The 25,594-nt window shown below is 41.0% G+C and overlaps 1 protein-coding gene across 5 annotated transcripts in view; it reads left to right on the top strand.

Moving 5' to 3' along the window:
* CEP112 (centrosomal protein 112) overlaps positions 1-25,594 on the top strand; it is a 139,025-nt gene that overhangs the window by 61,035 nt on the left and 52,396 nt on the right. For all 5 annotated transcript variants that reach the window (XM_052688026.1, XM_052688023.1, XM_052688024.1 and 2 more), the window contains 2 exons: positions 2,309-2,491; positions 24,730-24,960. In XM_052688026.1, the coding sequence (XP_052543986.1) occupies positions 2,309-2,491; positions 24,730-24,960 (414 nt within the window). The remainder of the gene's footprint in view (positions 1-2,308; positions 2,492-24,729; positions 24,961-25,594) is intronic.

Below are 25,594 nucleotides of genomic sequence, written 5' to 3'. Positions count from 1 at the left end.
ACTTACTGACTTATGAAGACTTCAAATAGTTTTCATGCAGCTTCCTGTGATGAAGAAGTCGGATTGTTGCTGTGAACCAGCATGGTCGTCTGTCTTTTCTTGGCGAGGGTATTTTTTGGTGGTTCTTAGGGGAAAAGAAGGTTCAGTGAGTGTTCACCATCATAGTGAAACACTTCCTCGTTCACTTGCTGTTATTTATACAGGAAAGCACATTTTCTGCTCACGAGTGTGGGGGGATTGTTAAGATTTGTGAGGGAAGGTCAGTTTTGCAGGCACTGCTGTGGGCAATTGCACGCTCTGAGCAGGGAGGGCTTCTTCCACACTCTGCACTTGCTGATGACTGTTGGTAACCCCTCACCTTACTTTCCGCCATTTCTGTTCCAACATCAGACCACCCGTGCTCCCCTCTGTGTGCAGTAACACTGCTCTTTTTCGCTCCTTTTCCCCTTTTTAAATTCAGATGCTCTGCTACTTCAATATACGCGTTGAAAGTGGAGTGATTTCTAAGTGAAAGTGCTTAGTTTGATTGGGCAAACCCACCATGCACGCACAGAGCTGCAGCTGGGGGAGGAAGCGGATCCACCCCAGCCTCCTTCCAGAATATTCTCTTTTCTTCAACTGAAAAAGTAAAGATGAAAATGATTTTCTCACAGCTTCTCACCCCAGACCTTACATGGCACAACCAGCTGAAAGTGTGGTCAACAAGGTAAAAAGAAAAAGCTCCAACAAAAAGACCTTTTTTGTTAGCATGGTCTCTTTTTAATCAGATCTGATGTCTGAAAGACTTGATTTTCAGGAACAGGATAAAGCCTTCGTAATTACTTGAAGGGGACAAGAATACTTTTGTTTAGATGTGCTGAGGGCACCAACAGCAGCTGAATGTGAACAGTTTTGTGCACAAACATGGGGCAAAAACCTGAGGTGCAGAGCTCAGCATGAGGCAGTGATGGGCAGACCATGGGGCGTCAGTGAATAACATGGAGATGTTAAACCGTGGAACATCACCTCTGTTCCCCTCATGCTGTTTTTGGGAGTATGTGCTGAGCCCACGACATTTTGCCTTCAAATGTTGCGCTGTTCCGATCTGCAGTTGGAGAGAAGTTGTTGCGTTTTGTTTCGCTTCAAATTTTATACAAAAGCCACAACCAGGGGCACCCGAAGGCACAGGCAGAGCTCTGCTGGGGCCGCGGCCCGCGTGGAATTGCCTGCTGCAGCTTTAAGATAGGTGCCGGGCGCTGCGATGCCGGCTCCTCCCGACAGCTTCTGTTTGAAGCTGGATTCTCACGCTGCACATAACCCACCATCTTCTCCATCAGGGCGTTTTTCTTTTCTTTTTCTTTTTCTTTTTTTTTTTTTTTCCCCCCTCTCCTCAAAATCCACCAAAACTGAAGAAAAATCCAAGTGACTGTTCTTAGCAGCTGTGTGGCCCGGAGTTCAGTGGGGAAGCGGCTTCCTGCCGTCCCTATTCATCACCTGCTTCAAAGGCCGCCTGGCTGCTCCAGTGTGCAGGCCAGGTAGGGTGCCATTGTGCGCAGGCGGGGAGGATTAGTATCAAAGCTGCGGCAACCAGGCCCTTGGTCTCGGGCTGCCATTCAGTCTAGCGGGGAGAGGCTGGGGCTGGCCAAGGTCACAGCAGCCAGTGTGGTGCGGACTGGGAAAGGATCCTGAGAATAGAGCGCTGCTTCTGAGACCCTGGTGCGGGCTTGCGGCACAGCAGGTGCCCTTCTGGAACACATACATCTGTTTATGTTGGGGTAGCGTGGCTGACAACGGGATAATAGAGCTTTGTTTTTTATAATTTTCTTTTTTCTGAAAACAAAACAAAACCTGTACACACCACAACGTTGGATGTTGAAGGAAGAGCTTTCGCTCTGGAAAATCATCAAGAAATCCTTGAAAGATTTAACACTGGGGTGGGGGGGTTGCGTTTGTGTACTTGAGCAAAGGGGCGAGCAGGCTGGCTATTAACCATTTAGGATCCTCAGCCCCGCGGATGAGCAGCAGCAGGGTATGGGGGGACCGTTTGCGGAACGCGACGATGCAATTTTTTTTTTTCCTTTAAACGCTCCGACATTTGTACCACCAAATTGGTTAAGGATGCGCTGGATTTGCTCGGTTGTCGCCATTGTTGGAATTGTCTGGAGGAATTCTGTCACGCTAACGGTGGCTTTTTAAAAGGTGAGGTAATAGTGACGTAAAAATAAAATAGCCAACTTGATGAAATTAAGGGGAAAATTAAGCTGTAGACGAGTTGTCATGACGACAAGGATGTTCTATTGATGAACTGTACTCCTCACTGTCCAATCAGATAGTGGAGCTGAAGCTGGAGCATGAACAGGAGAAGACGCACCTATTCCAGCAGCACAACGCAGAGAAGGACTGCCTGGTCCGACACCACGAACGGGAAATCGAGAAGCTGGAGAAGCAGAGTCGCGCTGCCATGGCAGAGCACGAGAGCAAAACTCAGGAGTGCAGGAAGCGAGACGGGCAGGTAACGATCAATAATGTTTGAAAGGCGTACACTTATTAGAAAATGCTAATAATTGGGGTTTCCTGTTTTCCAGCATGGTTGGTGATGTACGCTGTGTGATCATTTGCGAAACTGGCACGTAAACGTGATTTTGTTTTTCTTTTCTTCCTTCTTTTTTTTTTTCCGCTTCCCCCCTCCCTTCCCACTACTGAATAGGGCTTTAACTGCAAAAACCACAGGTAGCCAGATTAAAAATCCCATGGTGCGCTATAACTCGGCCTATTTATAATCTTGTCTCATTTTCTTTCATGATGGATTTGTTTAAGAAAAAAGGTATCTGTTCTTCTCCCCCCTCAGCCCTCACATTCACCCCTCCTTTTCTCCTTCCTGGGCAAATCCATATGAATTATGTCTACTTCATTTGTATGCTTTTTTTGTTTTAAATCTCTGCAGGTAACTCACAGATGGCTTTATTTCATTTTTGTCCTTGTCTTATTGTTTCAATTTTGCATTCTAGATTTGCATTGTGTGTTTGGCTACGTATGTCAGATATTTGATCAGACAATGTGCCTTTTGGGTTGCTTACCATCACGTTTATTTTCCTACACACGCATGCACCCCTCCCATCCTCCATCTCTGTGGTCACTGTTGGAAGCCATTTGGCAGAATAACCCCCAGCTGGGGTAGCATTTGACTCTTCAAACTTCTGGATGAAATGTGCACTGTCAGCATGGAAAATGATCTTTATTAGTTTTCAGTTTAAAAAAAAAAAAAAATCTTACTGCATTTTTTCAATATATTTTTCGGTAAGGATGGCATGGTGTATTTTCCAAAGAGCCTGTATGAAAAAGGCCTAAAATGGCAACATTAAAAAATTTAAGATGATTTCATAGTTTGAAGAGTATTCAGAAAGTAGTCTTTACTAATCAGCATTAGAATCGCTTATCACGTGTGGAATATTTTATACTAAAACTGGACATTTTCGTAAGGCATCCTTAACGACGTGCTTTTCGCGCACTGCTGCCTTCTCTATGAGATGTACGACTGACATTGAGGAATTTTCGTTTTAATTTCCTGTAGACTGGTAGGCTGCGTCTTTTACTGAAAATTAACCTGGCAAAGCAAACTCGAATATTTAATTTTTTTAACAAATTTTTTGGGTTACCCTTGGACGATTCAGACTATCGAAATCTGCCTTAAGCCTGTTGGAAAAGAAGTCGCGTGCTGGAGGAGGACAGGGGATACATTGCAGAGCCAGGGGTTATTTCTCTGCTTCCACCATTACGGATTTCCAAGGAAAATAAGAATTTTGTGGGAACGCTTGGGAAGAGGTTATTCAGATGGCTTCTGAAAAATTAAACCATGTCCCCGATTCCCCACTTCTACTGTGAGAGCGAACAAAGGCGTAAAGAGCTAAAGGGGCTGGTTTCTATTTGGATTTTTTTCTTTGGCCTAAGATAGATACGTCTCAACCATAAAGCTATTTGCGAGAGCCCTTGCAGAGTTGTATCTTACCTATTTGCCTCGTGTCATTTGTGTAGCAAGGCAGAGCTGTATATCCTGGGTTAAAAAATGGTTTGAGTTCTGTCTACGTGACCACGTTTGTTACAACTGTTCTCTATAACGTCGAGCACAAACGCAAAGGGACTGTCTTAAGCAAATTCAGAGAATCTGGGAGGCATCTTGTAAGTATATCTCTATTTAGTTCTGTTGTGGGTTGTTTCTGTTAAAGACTGGAGCCCAAAGTTTGGTTGTGCATTCTGTTTGCAACGGGATATAGGATGCTACTACAGGCGCTGCATAAAGAACTTGGAATCATGGCAGCTATTATGAAAATCGGAACAATCTGAATAGCAAAAAACTTTGGCCTTTTCTTTGTAGTTTGAATGGCCGCGTACAGTCGTTTGGGCATCGCTGCCCTGAGAATGACATGTAAATCAGGGGAAAAAATGTCATTGCCTTTGACTAGAAGAGCTGCTGTTTATTTAAATTCCAATAAGTATCTATCTGCTTTCAAGGACGCATCGTTTTTCTGTTTCTGTTCCTTCATCTGGTCTTTGTGTTAGAATTCACTTTTGTCTTTGCAGAGAGCTTAACAGACAGTACGGGTGTCTTTTATGGAATTATAGAATGTATTTTTAATTAAAAAGGGAAAAAAAAAGGAAGCAACCAAAATGCATAATCATCTAACGAGACTAATGACCAATGTCCATTGTGAAACATTTGATGGTCTCTTAACAAAGATATCACAGCAATCTAATGCATCTGTGTAGTCAGGGCTTTACATAAAAATAAGATCGATACAAAAATTGTTAAAATTGAATCACGTTTGACAGCAGTGATCGTAGGAATTCTCTGTATTACAGCAATGGTGCTCTGAGACAAGAGAAGAGGCCATTTTGCCTTGCTGAATGAAAAGTGGATTTGCTGGGTATTTAAAAAAAAATAGTAATTAGTGTTAATCACTTTCTGAGTACCTTGGTTTGAAGGACCTATGGGTTCAGTGTTCAGGGAGCGATTTGAGAGCACCTTTATTAAAGATATTCACTTCTGTTTTTTCTAAAACCTTCCCCAATGAAAGTAGCAAATGTTTAAAGCACGCATTTTATACTGCATTACTAGAATCAGATACGAATGAGTACTGCAGAACAATTCACTGCACCGCTGCTGAAAGGATCCACATCTCTTTCACATGGGTCCTTAGCTGCTGTAAGAGCCAATAGACAAAACTGTTCCATTGTATTCAGATATATATACTTTTATTAATGTTTCACTCAAAACCAAAATATACAAAACAAAGATTTCAGTGCGTTGCCAGGTATTGTTTCGTATAACATTATGTTACTGTTTCTTTGAATAACAATTTAAGTATGTTTTCAGGAAAGGAATGTGATTTAAGCAGATCACCTTTTGTATTCCTGATGAATTTCAGGATAACAGCTGCATTCCACTTCAGCTCCTGCATTTATCTATTTCTAGGAGGCTTGCTTTGATTTTTTTCACCTGGGGTTGTAATGCTCAGGGAGGAGTCAATTGACATGTAGGTCAGTAAAAGTCAGAGCAGTACAAAGGCTTTTATATCGTGCTGTGTTCTTGTAGTAGTTTAAATCCTATGTGTTTCCTATGAGCTGCCGTAATATTGCTTAAGTAATAGTTAATGACAAAGGAATTTCGTTTGGTAAAAAGTCAGTTTTAAATCACTGCTTGTGTTTAATTCAGATTTGGGATGTGAGCAGGATTTTCTTTAAGAATATTCTGAAGCAATAGTTTGGTCATTCATTCCTCACTTCCCTCCGTAATTTTCGTGCATTCATTATTTTGCTAACTGGGGAACTCCCTGGATGAGAGTGCACTTTCTTTGTTTTAATGAAAACAACCTTGCTACTGAATCAGAGGTTTTTGGAAGCAAGGCTTTGACTACAGAGAATAGAAGATGTTTTTTCTACTGTGAAATAAGATAGCAAGGTTAGGAAATCTTAACAACCGATGCCAGCTGTGCCAGCTGTGCCCTTGGACTTCCCCTTTATCCTGTGGCTGTCATTCTCTCACCAGCATCTGACACGTGTCCTGAACCAGCTCAAAGATTTTCATGTTCCAGCTGCTGTACGGAGTTGGATCACTTTCATGCTCATTCTCTCACCATTGACCTTTGGGCAAGAAGGAAAAAAGTACCTCTATCACTTCAAATACAGCACTCTGCACTGAAGCAAGATGGGAAAAAAGTTCCTTGAAACCAAATTCTTCCTCTATGTCCTGTTGCACAATAATTACCAAATCCACTTTTTTATCCGTTCATAACTGGGTCAAGAGTAACTTGAACACCGAGGCATGCTTTGTTGCTTTCTGTCACTGATGTCACAGCGTTTAATTTTAATATATACAGTTTATTATCTCAAAAACTTGGCTGCTTTGAGAGAATGTCAGTGGTGTTTGGGGGTGTCTTAGGACTCTCGATAATCCAGTGCCAGCTGGGAGAGAAAACCTCTGGCAGTTCTAAACTTGTTCAAATACACATACTACAAATAGAAGTCCAATTTTATATTTATTTTTGTAAGTATATAATATATAAACAAGGAATGGGCTGGAGGTGATGAGAAGAGTTGAGAAGACATTTTTGTGTCTGAAGTATCTGTTTCCTTCTTCCTCTATTGCATTTTGCTCTTCAAGTTCTCCTCTTGGCCTCCACCAGCCTGCTTCCGTTCACCCTCTTGCAGACCTGCAGTTCCTTTGCAGACCTGCTGCACAGGACATCCTTCCACTTTTCCTCTGGCAATCTGCTTTGAAAATTCACTCCTGCACTTGTATGCTGTGATCCTTCTGCAGCTGTTTTCTCTGAATTAATTCTGAGCTCTGTGAGCCTGTTGGGTTCAGTAGTACACAAATTAAAAGGCAACAGTCATTGTTTTCCTTGAAGCAAATTGTTGGTGTGCTTATGGATAGTTAGTGCATCAAGCAGAGGGGAAAGAAGAGACTTATCCTGTCTCCTCCATATGTATGTTGACTAAATATATGTAATAGTGTGTATGTCTATATGTATAGTCAGCATATATATCTATGTGCTCCACGTGTACTGTTGTGCTTATTGGATATAGAGCTTGATCAACTGTTGATAGCTATTTCATAATAACTAAGCCAAATGTGAGCACAACTTCTGTCTGTGCTATAAGAGGAACTTTTCATTGCTGTATTAATACAGAAATAATCCAGCAGCATTTGTTTCACAATAGAAGACTTTCTTAAACCTTGATCTTTGAGAACCTACCCTAAATCTCTGATCAGCTTGGTTTTACTTTGGTAGTTATTCTCATATCTCCAAGCATCGGTTTCCACCCAGATGCTCTTCCAGTATCAGTGGAAGCATTTCATTTGATTGTGTCTGGAAGGAACAGATAAATGTACTCTGTGAAACTTTCAGATGTTGATGGTGCTACTGAAGTCACTTCCGTATATAACTTTAAGTAAATAAATTCTGTGACTCATTTTTTCTTTGACGACTTTTCTTCTCACAATAGAAGATGTCTTTGGCATGAGAAGAAATGCACTGCTTGCTATGCAAGCTTTCTCTACAAACAATCTAAATCATGGAGTCACAATCTAAATATTTGTTTGTTTTATTTTGCTTGGAGAGTAGCTTTTGGGCTGACAGTCAGAGTTCTGCAGACAGACAGCAGTTCCCTTTGAACCTTTCTTAAACAAAGGCTTTTAGCTTTATTGCAGCATGTTTAATTTCCCACCGCTCAAAGCAAAGTAATGAACACGACTGTTGATGTAAAACATTAGAAGTACCAAATATTTGTTACAGCCCTTGCATGATTTCTCTTGGTTGTTTTTCATTGCAGGCTGAGTCAGGATGGGGATGGATCCCACTGATGAGGGGTACATCCTAAAAATCATGCATCTGATGAGGGGTCCTGTAGGGACACTCAAACAGGGCTTCAAACCAGTCAGCCAAGAGCTCAGTGAGGTGGCCAAACCCATCATTTCATGGAGAAATACTCAAATACTACCCCAAATGGGGCTCTAGCAAGCAATGTAACTGGTTGTAGCTCTACTTGAGCAAATGTGGAGGGGTGTGAAAAGAATGCGGACTGCAGTGCAGACATTCAGTGAAATTAAAGGGAAAAATAACGCTCTGCTCTAAAAGCCAGAAGCACACATCTCGGGCTGGTGAATCCCTCCACCAAGCACCTCCATCGAGGGGAGGGCCTCAGCCTCCTGCGTACCTTCCCTTTCTCTGCTGTGATAAGTCTGTCTCGCCACCTTTGTTGTTTTGTGTCAAGTGCTCAGCTCCTGATCCCCACTTGGAAGCTGCTGCTCCTGTTTGAGATGTCTTTCAACACAAGGCTGTTGAACAGCCTATGAACATCTGCCACTTCCTCGCTTAATGGAACCATTGAAGTGTTCTTGTACTGGAGGGGTGATCATCTGTGATCTCTTCTACGTTTTTGCTTGACTTTCACTTTTTAGAGCATGATTGGAATTAGACAGCAAGCAGTTCAGTGCAGGTGTGACTTTTCTTGCTCATGTATTCTTTTGTACTTGAGAATGTTCCGCATCTGAAATATGTAATGAAGCCATACATAATGGTGCATAAATTGCTGTTTGCTGATCAAATATGCTAAGTTAGCTTAGGACAGAACTGACATTTTATGCTGTCTACAGTGCGTGTAAAAGAGGAAGCAGTTGCCATAGAAACTGGCTCATCACTTAGCACTAAATCTGATTCTGAGATGGAGCTCTCAGCAAAACGGACTTTGTATAATGTAAGATGGAATATGTGGTAGTTCTTACACTGTTATGAACATTTTATATTGTTAGAGCTTTTGATTTTAAATATAGGCATCTGCAAAGATGGTGTATGCAGTGTCACTGCAGAAGGGGCAGGGTTCATATCATAGGCAGTATTCTGTTTTATGCCAGTACGTGCTGTTTACTGAAAAGTGATTACTTCCTAAAGAGGAGTTAAATAGAATAATTTCTCTGAGGGTAGAAAAAACCCAAACGAGCAGAGGGTAGTTTTGCCCATCGGCTGAGCAAAGGATGTCTGTGCATGGCAGTTTTTAGCAAATACACTGGGCGTGGCTTTGCATGCATTGGTGTGAAATGATGTTTAAAATTATATGAAGGAACATTAAAGTGATAGATGAATGAATCCTTTCCTTTATGTCCAATTAAATTTCTATTGCTACAGCATAGATCTGTAGCTGCTTGTCCTCCCAGTGCTCTCTTCAGGAGGTGCTTGCTCCTGCCTTCGCCATGGTTCCTCCATGCACTTAGCTAAGGACAGAAGCTCCACTCAGCCCTCTGCTCCCCAGGCTGAACAAACCCAGTGCTGGGCTGCAGGAGATGGCAGCCCTGCTCTGCAGCACGCTGACTGTTTCTCCCAGTGCAGCATCCAACGTGTTCCTCAGGTCTCTTGGTGTCCTAGCATCCATGTCACTGATAGGGATGTTAAGCTGCAGCAGCCCTGTGTTGCACTTTTGACAAGTGCTCCTTCTAAATGGTTACCTTGACTCCTGTGCCTCATTCACAGCAGTCCAGGAGCTCACCACTCACGCTGCAGTCCACCCATCCTGTCTGTCTCTTCAGTTCGACTGTGCAGATTCTGTAAATGTCTGAGTCAAAAGCCTTACTAAAGCCAAGATAAAAAGACACTGGCAGCTCTCCCCTTACCACTGTCATTTCATTTAGAGGACAGGCAGTTTGGCCAAGCACAATTTGCTCTTGCTTGTGTTGCTGTCAGCTGTTCTCTGTGGCCTTTTTACTCATCATGTGCCTGGAAATGAATTTCTTGAGATGTTGCTCCATTCGTTTTCTGGGGATGGAGGGCAGGATGTCCTGTGTGTGACTACCAAATGAGGTGCAAAGTCTTGTAAATCAAGCAGTTTAATTTATTACAGCTTACTTTTTCTCTTGTCCGTTATTCTGGAGAAAGGTTAGCCAAATCAATTTGGTATCCCTTCCTTAGGTCAGCAGATGAATTCATCCACAAATTCCATTCGCTCACTGCCACCACAACTCAAATTTTGAACGGTAGTCCAGCCATTACACGATTTATCTGATAGGGGAGATTTTACGATCCGTTCAGTTCCTCATTTCAATGGTATTATAAATACCAAATAAAAGACTGAAACACCAGACGAGAAATTATGACTATCAGTAGTTTGGAATGTTAACATCACTTGTTTTGGTAGTATTGCTGGTCTTCAAACAATAAGATCCATATGGATGCTAATTTTCCCAATTTTGTGCAATGAACGCAGCCTCTTTATGGTTTAAGTAATGATATTACTCAATACCACTGCAGGATCCAATAGACTCATGATGAGGTAATAAATAGCCATTTTGGACATCTGATTATTTGTATTCTTCTTTTATGTGGTTTGTGATGGGGGAAGGAGAAATCACGAAGCCAGTGGAAAGCTTTGCCCTCTCCTGTAGCTGACACGCTTTGGCTGAAGATATGTCAGTTGAGAAATACGAGAGCATCCGTACAGCTCCACACACACCCACATTAAAGTATCGCAGAGGAACCTTCAAGTGGAAAACCAGTAACAAATTGCAGCTGAGCTGCTTGTGGCAAACTGCCCTGACCTGGGAGCCCACCATCGATCCGCTCTCCTTCAGTCAGGGGGAAAACAGAAGACACCTCTGCTTTTCCTCTGTTTCATAGGCAGGAGCTTTGTGGTGAGGGGAAAGAAACCCATCGCGGGTTATCTTTGTATCTGCAGATGGTGTTACTGGCACAGACACCAGGCTGAGTGCTTCACTGTTAATCAACTTTGCAGCTGTGTCTGTAGCAACTTCTGTCTCAGTTTCAGCCTCAGATGTTAGGAATTTGCTAAGCCGGCTGCTGAGCATCAGCCCCTCCGTAACCCAGCTTGGGGACATGGCTGCCCTCCTCTGTTGATCAGGGCTCTGCTCATAGCTCTGTTTGATCCCAGAGCAAGGCCAGCTGTATTCTGCATTGTTCCATGTTTCCCAGCCTGTTCTTGCTGCCATTTTGTGGTTCTGATTTTCCCCCACGGTCAGGTAAGGACTGGGTTTGAATTTCTGCGTTGAGGAAGTTCCAGGTAGAGAATTCTGCCTGTCTCCTTGGCACTGGGTTCTAGACGTGTACTAGGCACGTGTGTTCAAACTTACAGAATTGTGTGTGCCTTCTTTAAAGGAGCATGTTAAAAATTGCATGGTTTTAAAATACAGTGAGTGTTTTCAATGTGAAGACAGCAGAGCTGCTCTTTGGCCCAGTCACCTTTGAAGACATGACTGTCATCCCACTTTAATAAATAGCACTTCTTTATTTGGAAAGAGTGGCACGGATTCTGACAGTGATTTAAGGTCTCTGTGTTGATTTCATGAGAGAAAATATTTTTCTCAGTATGACTTTAAAGTAGACTTTTTTCTCCCAATTACTCCACATGTTGGCAGCAAATTAGCTTTGAGGGAATATTGTGCAGATCATCGTTCTCTGATGTACTGGGGAGTAATTTTGGATCTTTTAGCTCCATCAGACCAATGACTGACATTGTTCACGTCTTCGGTTTCTGAAGATTTGAAAGACTTTCTTTTGACAAGGAAGGTGATATGGAGAAAAAAAAATAGAGCCAAAGTACAAGAGTACAAGGAATGATTGGCAAAGTGGTGATATCATCAAGTGTTCAAAGCCTTCGCAAATTGAAGCTTATTACACTGACATTTTGTCTTCTATTCAGCACTAATTGGAATCAGCCTGGGTGCATGATGTGGAAGGTACTTAATACCTTGGTGTTTATCATGACAAAATGACAGAAATCGATGTCAAGGATGCCGTAGATTTCTGTTTAATGGAGAAAACAATATATTTCAAATTGAAATTACTTGTCTCGTTGTATTTACGTGCATGAAAGTCATCCTGAAATACTGCAAACTTGGCCCCTCAAATATTGGCTTGGTGGCAAATATTCCATTTTAAGTTTTTAAAGTTGTTTTTCGGAGTTGATAAAAACTGCAATGATGTAGTTTTAAAAAAAGAAAAGAAACAAAGGAGAGAAAAGAAAAGAAAAAACAAACCAAAAAACCCCTGACACAGTGCTTTTACTTGAAACAGATCTGAAAATTCCAGGAAGAGTGAGCTACAGCCTTTTGTATGGGTGATAGAATTCTTCTAAAGTTGTCTCTGACAGCTTGAATTCTTTTGTAGTCTGTGCTTTCTGGTGTATTGGCATCTGTAAAATGAATTTAGGAAAGAGAAGTAGAGAGGAAAGTGATTTTTGGAAAGGCAGCCACTACAAGTGCACAGTGTATGCTGGAATATTTGAAAATAGATGCACGTCTTCCTGCTGTACTTGGCATCATTAAGGATATCCGAGTTCCAGGCGCCTGCCTCGATGACTGGGGTGCATGCCTACAGCCTGGGATGGGGTAACACACATGGCCAGCACGATGTTGTGCCTCTCCATCCTGTGCCTTATGAATTTGACTTTGGATCTTCAGTGAAACCACCGGCGTGATCTGAAATTAATATTTATTCAGCAGTTAATGGAGATGACCATCTTTTGGCTGAAGTCGTTACCTGGGTATTCGTAATGACATTACTAATGTAATTGTAGTGATAATAAAGGATTGGTCATTACAAAGCAATATTTAAAGACATACCAATTCTGTCCAATCTGGGTGCTATTAGGAATTAATGGTCGTTATGTGAGTGATGCAGCTGCCTACTGGTTACCATAAATTCCAGCCATCCTGGAAGTAACAAGAGGTTGACAAGCTATACTCTAGGGGCTGATTTGTATTTGTAGGAGTATTTATTTGTATTGCTGGAATCTTCTCAGAGATCTGAGTCTAAGTATTGTAGGGAATCGCCTGTAGAAAAAAAAGCAAAATTAAACAGCAACTTCTAACTGCAATTTTGAATCTGTTGGATGTGAATGTTGAAGGTTGACGAGGGAGAAAGGAATTGGGTCCAAGTCATCAGCGTGCCATTGGTGATATTAGAGAGACAAAGCTAGTTTTCCTACTCAAGTCAGTCAGGTGGGTGACTGTGTTTGTATGCATGTATGTATATGTGTGTATATGTATTATTGCCCTCTAATGGATAGAATCTGAATGGCTCAGCTGTGCGTGCCTGCATGCATTTTCCTGTAGCAAAACATTACTTTCAGGCTGTCTGATATTTCCCACTGTAGAAGAATCTTGTAATTTTTCTTCTGATACATCTTTTGCAGGTAATGTTCCTTTAGTTTGTGAAAATAATTTGAAATTCAACAGCAAATCTCACAGCTCAGAGCCTTTCTTCTCTGAAGTTTTATTTAAGTTCTATTTCAGCTGAAGTACCACTGCTTAGAATTTGCCATCTTCTTTTCTTTAGTTGATTTATTTATTTTCCATAGTGTTAAAATAGTAACTGAATATGAACAGAAAGTGCAGGTTGGCTGGAAGTTGGGTTTACAATTGTTTGTCCTGAAACTTGGCCACTTATTCACATCCTTTATAGTGAAGTCCTAACACAGTTGTATTTTTTCCTAGCAGGACTGTTTTCATTCAATAAATATATTTGGGAGAATGGAATTTTCAAATTATGTTGCTTCTCTCTGAAGCCATAGACTTCTTTTTCCAAACTCCCAGCACTTGTTTTTGCAATGGGTAGCTCAATCTTGTTTCATGTATTTGATGGAACATTGTGTTACCTTTGCTTTCTTTGCCTCCATCGGTTCTCACAAAGCTCTGCTAAGATACAGTACCCCCAGCGTTGCTGTACATCAAGCTTTAGTTGAGTCCATCATACTTCTACTACTTTATTATCTGATTAATAGCTGAGTCCAGCTTAGAGCAACACAGAGCTTAGAGAAAAGAAACAGTGCATTAACCGAATTCCCTTGTAATGTCTGTGTTTTCCTTTGAATGACTTCCACAAGGTGAGAGATACAATGAGACGTGTGCTGTCCTGGCTTTCTCTGTGCATCCCCAGGGTTGGATGCTTCCTTGTGCCTGTACCAGCCCAGCTCACAGGCAGGCTTTGTCAGAGACTGCAGCAGTGAGCTGAGGGACTGCTCTGGGGAGCAAGGTAAACGGTTGCAGGTTTGGGGCTGCTGCAGTTTACATTCATGGTGAAAATAGGAAAAAAAAAAAAAGCAAAACACACATTTTGATAGAGAGCTGAAAGAGCATCTTCTCAGCCGAAGACTGGGGACCTTATCTGCATTTGTAAATGGTGTTTTTCTTCTGAACGTGTTTCCTAGCAATACGTGTTTTTTGTTTGTTTTCAGAAGAGCTGTTTGCACTTACAATGCACTGGCAGCCATTGTTTGTATTGTTTAGGATCAAATGAGGGATTTTTCTGAATGTTATTTTGATTTGATGACATTGTTTGCCAGTGAATTATGAAAGCTGTGATTGTTTGGTGCACAAGAAGGGCATAATGCGTTCCTCGGTCACATGCTTGCTTAATGCATGCACATTGTGATGGCAGTGGTAATAGCACCATTAAAGAACAAAAGGTAGCAACACATAGTAGCTCTGTATCTGGCCAATCCCCTCAAATTACCATAAATATTTGAGCAATCTGAATAGTTTTAGACTCTGTAGTAAAGCTTTCCTGTTCTTATCTGGCACTGAAGGAATGTGGAATAAAGTATTCCTTTAACCAAGTATAAAAATATGTATGCTATGCAGTTATAATCATATGTCATTAATCAGAAAATACTGCAGTAACTCTGACAAATTAAAAACACAAGGATGTGTCTGCAAGGGCTTTTTCAGTCATTAAAAAGCTGCTTCACCTCTCAGGCAAACTATTTAATGGCAACTTCTTGCTCAGTGTACTGACATCTTCAAAGGCTCTGACATCTGTCGGCCTTTGAACTACCATTAAAAAATATTATCCCATTTCCATTCTTTTATGCCCATTTTTTTAATTATAGCCCTTCTTTCAAGTTAGGAACATGGTTGGTTTAAATGATGCTGTCCTTTCGTTTTCAGCCACCCAGCTGCGGTTTGAATAAATTGATGTAGAATCAAAGGCGGGACTTTAAAGGGAAAAGGTTTGATGGACTTGGACTCCGAACCAGATGAGGTTTTATGATGAAAAGGGTTTAATCCCAGCACAGGCATCGCTTCTATCAGTCGAGCAGTACAAAGCGATTCATATATATAGGTTCATGAGAAATGATCTATTTTTTTTTTAAACAGCACAGATCTCTTCAGGACTTGCAAATGTGGCATTAGCTAATATTCAGAGAGCTGATTTCCTTTCATCCACCAGAAGCTTATGATTATAGTACAGTTCTCGAATTGGAAATGAGAGCTGCAACACAGATTTAAAGCTATGCTGTCTGATTTGTATTCAATATACATGTCACTGCGGGACAAGCCAGTCTAGGCCGAGCTGGTTCAATAAAAGGAAAAACAGTTTCAGCATCTGCAATTCTTGGGGGGGAAGATACCAATTAATTCTTACCTGCCCTACCCAAGTGTTGTGTCGGATGCTTAGCTTACTGCTGTCTCTAAAACTGTGCAAGCAAACCCTTGTGACAATATTTGCTTGGCATCTTTTGCATCAGACGTTGAGCGCGAGTGTGTAGCATTAATCAGTAATGGCTTCTAATGCAGTCATTTACATGGGAGGCAACGTTTGCTTCCGTTCATGAGTTTCAAGGAGGCTTAGCAGAGACAGCTTTGCTGTTCCTTTATAGCAGTAGCCCTTATTAATGCAGTAATTAGGCGTGCATATGGAGAAATCTGAAATCTCTCAAAAAATTAATCAGGTGCTATTTGTCAAAAACACTGTCTCTTGGTACCAGAGAAATAATCTCTCTAATAGTTCCCTGATCTTTGTGCTTATATTAGCTGAAATGGGTGTGCATGCATGATTTCTTACATCTCAGCAATCAGATTGCATCCTTCAAAACAATGCTGTTTTCCAGAAAAGTAAAAGCAGTAGATTTCAAAAGTCATCAAATTATGTCCTCTTAAGAGACCAAGCTTTGTTGTTGTATGGAAGGACTGCTGTGCTTCTGGTCAGCAGCTCCCTGCCGCCATCACTCCCTGCCAGGATTTGCAGTTTAGGGATAATGCATTGGTTCTGATCTGCTGATCTCATAATGCCATTTGGAGCATGTTCTGTGTTGGTTTTTATGGGGGTGGTGGGGACTGATGGTGTTGCTAAGTAATTATAAACATGCACCTGAATAAATGGCTACATTCAGTAGGTTATTTTGTTTTTGTGATGTTTCACAGAATTTTCACATTTAGTGCAAATTTAGATTTTTATCTTTAAGCTGTGTGTTTATTAAAAGATCAGCAGATTCAAAACAGCAGCATAAATAAGTCTGAAGACGTTCTGGCCCCGGGATGCAGTGGCCTGTTTGTCATTCAGAAAAGGGAAGTGGCATCAACTGAAGTCAAGGACAGAGAAGGATGAAAAGAATAGAGATCAATGTAAAGGTGCCAGAGGAAGATACTGAGCCAAAAATACTCTCAGTTTCAAGAAAAGAAATGTTATGCACACAGACTTTATTTATTTTGTACAGATCATCCTGTGATTGATCTTGTCTTTCTGAACTGGGAGCTGTAGCACCGTGCTTCCAAAAGGTCTCTGAACTCAGAACAGCCACTGAAGGGCTGCTGGGAACGGAGCAGCCTGCACTTGAGGATGAAGGTGCAGTGGGAGCCTGGAAGCAGTGTGGGCTGTGTGCTGTGCACCAAGGACACCAGAGGTGCTGGCAGCTGCTGCCCTTGGCTCTAGCCTGACATCTGGGTTGGAGTGCAGACTTGCTTCTCTAGCACTTTCATCTTCCTGTGGATCTGAGAAATTTAGCTGTTTGATGTAAGGATTGACCCTAAAGATAATCAGCTTGAAGATGTTTCTTCCAATGTGGTACTGATTTGAAAAAGGGGAAAGTCAAAATCAGCACTCAGATGTGTAATTTGGTGTCTTATTTATGTAAGCAGCTAATATACAGATAAGAGTTTACAACTACTGGTTAATTAGCAGAAATACAACTATTGTTACTGCCTTGCAGGAATGTCTTTGTGTGTTTATCTTGAAAGTGAGAAGCTGATCAGCTCTTTAAAGCCTAAACCTGTAAATTACAGTTCAAAAAATAAATTCTGAGGCTACTGGATTTCAGGATTTCTTTCCACACATGTATTCACTCATGAGACTCAGAATGAGGACTTCAAGCTTGGTTAAAGATTGTCATCTTCGTCTCCAGTATAGCAGCATGACATCAGTAATGTGAAAGTTTCCTGGTGCATTAGATCCTTTAACAGAACAGAACAGTGCGCACAGACCAGAGCGTTTAAGTCATCCTTAGACCAGAGGATAGCAGTGTTTGGCTCCTTAATTGACTTACTGTGATCATGTTGGAGTTTGGAAAAATGTATTTCCCCTTCGTTAAGAGTCAGGCCAGGACTTGGGCAGGATCACATACTGTGAGTCCTTCAGATTCCCATTGGGATGGACGTGGTGGTGAACAGGGTCTAGCGTCCATGTTGTATTTCTACAGGTATTCAGATGGGGGAAATGGGAATCCTCTTATGTCCAAACAGCTTATTGCTTAGGTTTTTTAGTCTGTATCTTGCCTTATGTTTGTTCTGTTAAGTTTTCAAACTAATGCCCTTTCCATTGCAGTCACCATAAAAGGCCCTGTGGGAAGTGCAGGGTAACATTTCTGGAATGTTCTAAAGATGTCTCTGTTATGAACGATAATTTGAACAAATGCAGCCAAAAGAGAAAGGAGTGGCTGCTTTCCTGTTCTCGTTTTCCAACTTTCAGTGAAATTTTTTCATCAGTTGACAGGGTGAAGACATTTCTCATAGACAATATGGTCTGTACCTCTCCTGGGGACAAATTAGGAATTATATGTTTAATTTTTCTGCTTCATGGAGATGAATGTCTGTATTAATCCTTAAATCGGTAATGCATCATGTCTGCATTTAAATCAGAATTGCATGTTCAAGAAATGCTAATGCTTTTAAATTTAATACATGGAAATTTAAATGCAAATGTTTTTTGAAAGTTTTATCCAAGAGTATTTCTGTGTCCAGCTTCTCCCATCACAGTGATGGGTAGTTCCTCCCGGTCCACTGCAAAAATCTTTGCCTCTGTTCTCGTTTTTTGACTCACAAATCTGTTCCAAGTCACATACTTTGAATCAAGTCATAAGAAACTCATCTGAAAGCAGTCTTCCAGGCAAGATGACCAAGTCTTTTCCAGATCTTCAACTGTTAAATAGGAAAACTAGCATTTATCTCAGTTTCAGCTCGTTGGCGAATCTGTTCTATCACCAGTGCACTGTATTGTTTAGCTCCACTCATCTCTTCCCCACGTAGGCCTGAGGTTCTTCCACTTGGCTGAAAATCATCTTAATAGGAAAGTGCTGGCAATAATCTACATGAAGTTCTGCTTTCTAGGTGCTGTTAACTGAATTTGAATCGAATGTACTTATGTAAATGAAGAAATCAAAATAAGCTCCGTTAATTTTAAGCTCTTTGTGGAACTGTGAAATGGATGTCTGATTTTCTTTCATTCTTTCTCTCCTTCCTTGCCTCTCTCCTCCCTCTTTTATTATTATTATTTTTTTTTTAGCCCAATAGTTTGCAGCTTAAATCTCATTGACATTTACTGGGATTTAGGCAGCTAACTGACATCTTTAAAAGTCCTGATCTATTTCAGTGCACTTCGTTGGAAAATAAAGATTGAAATTTGTATTTTTGCTTGATACCACATCACAGCAGATCATGAAAATGTGCTACTCCTTTCTCACGTGTAGTCATAGATGTGGAAATAGGAATGTTGCCAATGTATTCAATGCAACTGTTCCTACTGTCATTGGGATGCCAGTGCCTTCATATTTCTTTTCAATCTCCCAAAATATATGGCAAAGTCGGTGAAGAGTTTGGAGTTTAAATTGCATATGGAAATGTTGTCTAAGCACGTTTCTTTATAGGAATGACATGGATAGATTCTTTTTCATTAATTTTTATTGAAAACAGAGTTGAGCAGAAAGTAACTTCTCTTTATTGTTCTTCATGAGTCAACGCTTGTTGGCTTAATCTGTAGAACAAGAGGAAACAAGATAGAGCAAGTACCATACGAAGAAATAAAATGTCTGAAGAGAAATAAAAGTCTGAAGAGATGCTGGACTTTTCTTAGGACTGACAAGCTCAGAAGTTGGGGGAAAAATTAAGTTAGCCATAGTTTGAAAATGGAGTGCTGTTTTGCCTCCAGCAGCATTGTATGGGTATGAGAGTGCTGCGCCTGCCCTCAGCCCTCAAATACTACTGAGCAGGGCACAGAACAAGTAAGGTTGGTAGGAATGTACTTTGATCACATTCACAAATACTGGGCATTGTGCAGAGCATACACAGTATTGAAACAGTGCAAGAATCTTACAAAGGAGTCTTGAAGTTTAAAAGCACCTTAATGCTGTTAAAATTAATAGAATAAATATGCAAGGCAGCAGCTCAACACTTCACTTGGCAAGTCCTAGTGGATGTTTTCAAAAGAGATGTCAGAGGTACATATGCAAAGGTGAGAAAAGCTGGGATTGTGTTGAGATGGAGTTGCTGTACCTTTGCATAAGCCCTGTAATACAAGGACTGAGGTTTTACACAGCTGAATAGCAAACGTTTTACTATTAGTGTTATGGTTGCCATCTGCACTGCTTCTGCATAAGGGTTTTTTTTGACACCGAACATGCATCTGGTTCATTTTAGAGAGCTGCTACTCTTTGTATGCTGGGCAGCTTAGTGAGTACAACTATGATTTGCATAACATTTTTCCTACAAGAAATACCTAAAATTTCTATAATGCAGTCTGATCTATAATCTGCGAGCGTCTGATTTATGAATGCATTCATCACTTCATTCCCTCACTGAAATGCATTCATATACAAAGATGTCTTCTATTTAACTAATTGTGCAGCAGCAGCAATGCTATGGACAGACTTTTTTCCCCCCAAGGATGAGGAAACTTGGCTATGCATTTTAATGTATGCTTATGTAGCATTCTGTGCAGCACGTTTGTATTGAAGTTCTACTTTTGCTGGTATTTTAGAGTTCCCAGCAAGAAGTAGGCTTGTGATCTGGATTAGATGCAATACAATCAGTGTATTTCAGTGACTTTCTTCCTCAAGAGCGACTTGCTTTTTGGAAAATGATATCAGCACTCCAAGGGGGTGAAGCCTACCTGTTGGTTGTTGAACTGTTGGTCATTCTCACTTCATTTTACACCATTTTATTTATCTGTTTCCTTAATTACCACTTTTATGGGTCTGTGTGTTCTTACCCAAAGGCATTTAAACTTGACAGTGTAATAGATTGTGCTGTGAAAGCTAAATAGCTGTTTATTACTTATCCCTGCTAATTTGGGCTTTCCCACATCATTACCCATGTGATAATGTCCTTGATATTTGTGGAAGTAGTTTTCTGTACAAACCACTGCCTTTCTCATGCTGCATTCAATCTTACTTCCTGACCAAGAAATACAGCAAGAATGCATTAAATCATTCTTCGCTTATAAAGTAATAATTTAACCACAATTAGCCATGCATTATTATGTTAATCACTTGTGTATTACTTTGAATCTGCCATTTTGGTTCTACTCCCTTGCCTTTCCCTTTGTTCCTCCTATCACTTCCCTATTTTAATTTGTTCTTCACTTGTGAAAGTAATGCTTGCTAATGTTGATGCTCAGAGGTGTTTTATTTAGAAAATTACATTAAAGACTTGAGATACAGCATTTTAATGGCTTGTGAATGATCGAAAATAGTTGTAGGCTATAGATTTGGACTTCATGTTTCTTCAGATTTGGATTGTAGCTTAAACAAGAAGAATTGCTGTTTTCAGAATTGCTGTGGACAAGTTGAGATATTGTCATGTCAGAACGGAGCCACGAGCCTATCTGCAAGCTGGCTAACTTCTCCTGGCTGGGAGGAGGGCAGATGTGCCGGCCCAGTGGGTGACTCAGGATGCTGTGTGGACAAAAGGAGCAGAGAGCCACTGGGTTTGTGCCTGGCCCTTAGAAACTGCTCTTTGTTGCCCAATTCCTTTATCTCCTAATGGTAAAAATCGTACGAATAGTTCCCAAAAAGCAGAGATTGAGTGTAAATCTGATTCTTGCTGAGACTGCAATAGCAAGACTCATTAATTTAAACCAATTTTGTTTTGAACACAAACCAACGTTACACATCTTTGAAGTTCTTATGGCTGTATTTTTTTCTTAGCTTAGAGCTGTAAACGAATATTATTTGTTTACTTTTTAGTAGTCTTTTATGTTAGATACCCTGCTTTTTTGTGATGGTAGAGAAACTTGTTCTGTTTCTCAGCGCTTTACGAAGCTTTGTTTATTAGTAAGAAATCTTAAAGTACTTCAGATTCCCCGTTTCCAACAGATAATCTGTTCTAAGTCATTTTGCACTGAATGTGTCACCAGTTGCTCTGCTGACTGGAAGGGGATTCTTCTCCCACCTCTTCTGGAATGCTGCGCTATAAAAGGGAGTCATTGTCACCACTGAATAACTCTCTTCTGCTTTGTTCCTTATTTTCCTTTTAATTCTTCTTCATCATCAAAGTGAGGTTTGTTTTTACGGCAGACTTCCTTTCCCTTGCTGGACTGATCTCCTTTCAAAAATAATCCACTGTCCAATAACAAATGTTATGTATACCTCATCCATCTCTGTCACATCGAGCCAGCATAACAAGACACAAAGAAACAAATCTCCCTTTCAGTGGATACAGCTGATGGTTTCATACAGTGTGCTGCTCAATAAATGCACCAATTTTAATGCTCTTCCAGGTGAGAAAATGCTGAGCAAGTGTTGGCTCACAGAAGCAGAAAGTGCATATTAGCTATAAAGTAGGGCTGTTACTTGTGGACTAATATTTTAGGTTATAATCCTTAAAAGGATTGTGCTGATCGTGAGCTGAGTCCATGGAATTGCTCAGGTTTGTTTTCTTTTAAGTTGCATCCAAGCAAAATTAAACACAGCAAAATAGAGACTTATGCAGTCATCTCCAGCTGAAGCCAAGTGAGCCCACTGCAGAACACATCTGAAACTCAGCCTGAAGAGTTATTGCGATCCACTTGAAAAATGCAGGAGTCTTTAAAGGGGATGCACTATTTCAGCTGCCTGAGTACACTCAGCAGTGAGAAGCAATAACAGTTCCTGTGACTTTGTCTGCTGGGGGGAAGCTGCTGAAGCAACTCCTACATCACTTTAGATCTGAGCCACTGGAAATAAGGCTGAGTTTTATCTTAACTCCACATTTCCGTGGTTTCACGAGTTCAAACGCTGTTGAGGGCATTTCAAAGTTATGTGTGCTGGTGGGCTAGATGTGGTTTGCTGTGTCATCCGGTGAGAGGGAGGGAGACAGTGAAGTCTGTGTGTTCCATCACTGAGTGTGGAAGATTCAGCCTTGCTGCAGTTTCTTCCTTAGAAACCGATCCAAGTAAATGCTTCATTGGGCTGAAATAGAAGCTCTGGAAAAAATAAAAGGAATCCCCTATCATACAAGCTGGGGTATGTAAGGAAGAAAGGAGCACAGCCCTGCCAGAAAGGACATCGTGGGGGTACTGATGGGTGGCAGGAGAAGCTGCTTTACGATAAGGATGACGAGCCACTGGCACAGGTTGCCCAGATTGATGATGGGTGCCCTGTCCCTGGAGACACTCAGCTCGGGCTGAATGGGGCTCTGAGCACCTGGTGGAGCTGTAGGTGTCCCTGATCACATCGGGGGATTTGGACCACATGGCCTTTAAGGATCCCTTCCAAATCAAACCATTTTATGGTTCCATAATGTATCTTCTTTTAATTGGAGTGTACTCATTCAGTTTATTTCTTGGCTCTGTGGCATGTAACTGAACTGAGTTTCAAACTTTAGCAACAGATTTTAATTTGAACTTTTTGCCAGCTTTATATTTTCTTATGCAATTTACTTTTTAAAATTAAGAGCACATGTTTTCCTTCCAAACAACATGCAGTACATTTATTGACATTTTAAATAAGCCAAAGTGAGTGAGCAACCTTCTTTTTTTCTTTCAAGTCTACTTTTTCCCTACAGGCAAATTGCTGTGGGCTTTTGACTCACCCTTTTTATGACACTATTTCAGCACTATTCTTACTTAGAATTCTAAGTTATCCCTTTGAAACAGGAATAGAAATCACCATCTCAGGTAGCAGTTTCTTCAGCTAGAGGACTGTTACGCATGCATGTGTGTACGTACATTCAGTGTGCCATAAAAATTCATGTGACACCTCTACCTGTCATGGAGTTGACTTTAAATACTTGTATTTCTGTTCTCTTGGGCTATCCTGCGAGCTAGTGGCTTCTTTCAATTTGTTTTCCTTTATGTTGATGAAGTCGTTACACAGAATGCTTGTGTTGTCTGGACCATGCAACAGTTTGGTTTGCGTTGTTTGCAAGCATAGATTTGAGCATCCAGAAGAAGAATTTAATTAACTGAGAAGTGGGATTCAGTTTTACAACCAGTCTAAACAAGCATCGTACATCCCAGTCTCACATATGTGATATTTTATAATTTAATCTTTTGTGGGTTTTTTCCCCCAAAATTACGAAAGAAAAGCAAACCAAAATAACAATAACGACAAAATCCCTAACAGCAGCAAAAAAACCTTACAGTTTTTCTGAAGTTTCATATTTCATGGATTTTCCACTGAAAATTGTCATCTTGTGTTGTGCATTTTTTTTCTGCTAATACTAATTTGCCCACATTTAAGTCTAATAATACTTTATTAAACCTGACACATGGAATAGCAGAATCTCAGTGATGGAAAGTTTGGGATTCATTTCCTTTAGCAGTTTGAAGTTATCCATGTCACAGAAAGTTGTTTTCTGTCGCAAGTTGTTCGGCTGTAAGCTGCTTCTGCCAGCGACTTTGTTTATGGGAAAGAAATCTGGCTGTGAGAACCAGACTTATTTTAAGGTAATTGACAAGAACTGTGTCTGTGATCCCCAATGTAAGCTTTTCCCAGTCACTTTGGGGAGATTAGATGTCTCTTAACATCATCTTACTCGCAGTGAAGTTGCTCCAAAAGGACTCCCATAATCATATTAGTTTCGCTGCCATCACCCTGTCTTCAGATTCTTTCTTCTTTCTTAATAGAACCAAATCTGCTTTTGCCATCTATTAGGTCCAACGTTAATGCTCTTTTGCATGTTAATTACTCTTACTTTACCTATAACATTCAGCTCACTCTTGTGGCTCCCCATTTTTAAATCTGGAAGCTCGGTGCCATTGCTTTTTCCATGTGGCAGTAGAAAATGCTGCATTGTGCTATTTAATTTTCCTGTGTCTTTATACAGGAATTATTGAGTATGGAATGGAGTAAATAACTCAGGAGTTCACTCATTCATCCTGGTTTATCATGTGATTTATGAATGATTTTTCCTTGTATTCTGAGTGAGCTTTAGCGTGTTATCCTAAATATTTAAGCAAATTTCTTAGGAATCTTCTGAGTGATGTAATATCACAAAGTTTCTCTTACAGAGATGCAAGTTTGAAGAAGACTTTTTAAAACAAAGTGAGGATGGGGAATAATCTCTCAAGAAGAATTATTGTTACTGTTCTAGGGGAATGGCTATTAAAAAACTGAATGCTACATTCCGTCACTTTAGAGCATAGCATCCTATAGAAATTGTAGCTGCTGTCTTCATCAGTGTAGCTCTTCTCCCCTTAAGTAAAAGGCACTCACTCCAACATTTTGTTATGATCTTGGGGTATAACGCTTCTCTGAAAGAACTGTTCTCTATTTCAGGTTATCTGTGATCTGGAAAACCAAATCCACAAGCTGACGGAAGAGCTCGTTCAGGTGAAAGCTCAGCAGAAGCAGCAGCTGATGGAGCTGAGCCTTCAGAGGGAGCAAGAGAGGCAGAGGGCAGCGCGAGATCACAGGGCAGCGATCAGTCAGCTGAAAGCAGAGACTGAAAGGATGGTGCAGGACCTGAAAAAGGTGCATGCTGCAGAGACAGAGAAGGCCTTGGACAAGGTAAGGAAATCACCTAGGGCTGCTTCTTGTGGCACAGCAAGTGGGGAGTGATTGCCTCAGAAGTCAGACAACCACAGGTGTACCAGTGTAAAAACATATAGGGGTCGTTTTGAGTTGAGAGGTAACAAGGCAGTGTGCTGTACAGCTGCTTCGGATGCCACAATCACTGTGCGAGTAAGGGAAGTTTTGTGATTCTGTGGTGAAAGCATTCTGTCTGAAGATACAATGGCAGCAGTCATACTGTGGCTGTTATTCACCTTCTGGCTGCTCTGTGAGCAGGATGACCATGACCTTTAAAGTCCAGATGATTGCAAAGTGAAACCTAGCTGAGGACTAGGCTGGCTGCTTTAACTTTATTGGATTAGAGAGAACAGAAAGGGCAGCTCTGTCTAACCACATTTTTTCTCCCTCCAAATGCTCCATCCCTGAAGGTGCTCAAGGCTAGGATGGATGGGGCTCTGGCCAGCATCACTGAGTGGGTGGCAACCAGCCCATGCCAGGGGACTGGGTGGGCCTTAAGGTCCCTTCCAACTTGAGCCATTTTATGAAAATAAGGGAAGTTCAAGCTAAAATTGCAAGGAAATAAGGTTTAGTTGCTAACAGTGTCTGGACTACTTTTGTCTGTGTGCATCAG

Source organism: Tympanuchus pallidicinctus, unplaced genomic scaffold (genome assembly GCF_026119805.1).
Source record: "Tympanuchus pallidicinctus isolate F22 unplaced genomic scaffold, pur_lepc_1.0 scaffold23, whole genome shotgun sequence".
NCBI lineage: Eukaryota > Metazoa > Chordata > Aves > Galliformes > Phasianidae > Tympanuchus > Tympanuchus pallidicinctus.
The sequence above is the reverse complement of the archived record's forward strand: the minus strand, read 5'-3'. Positions and strand labels throughout refer to the sequence as shown.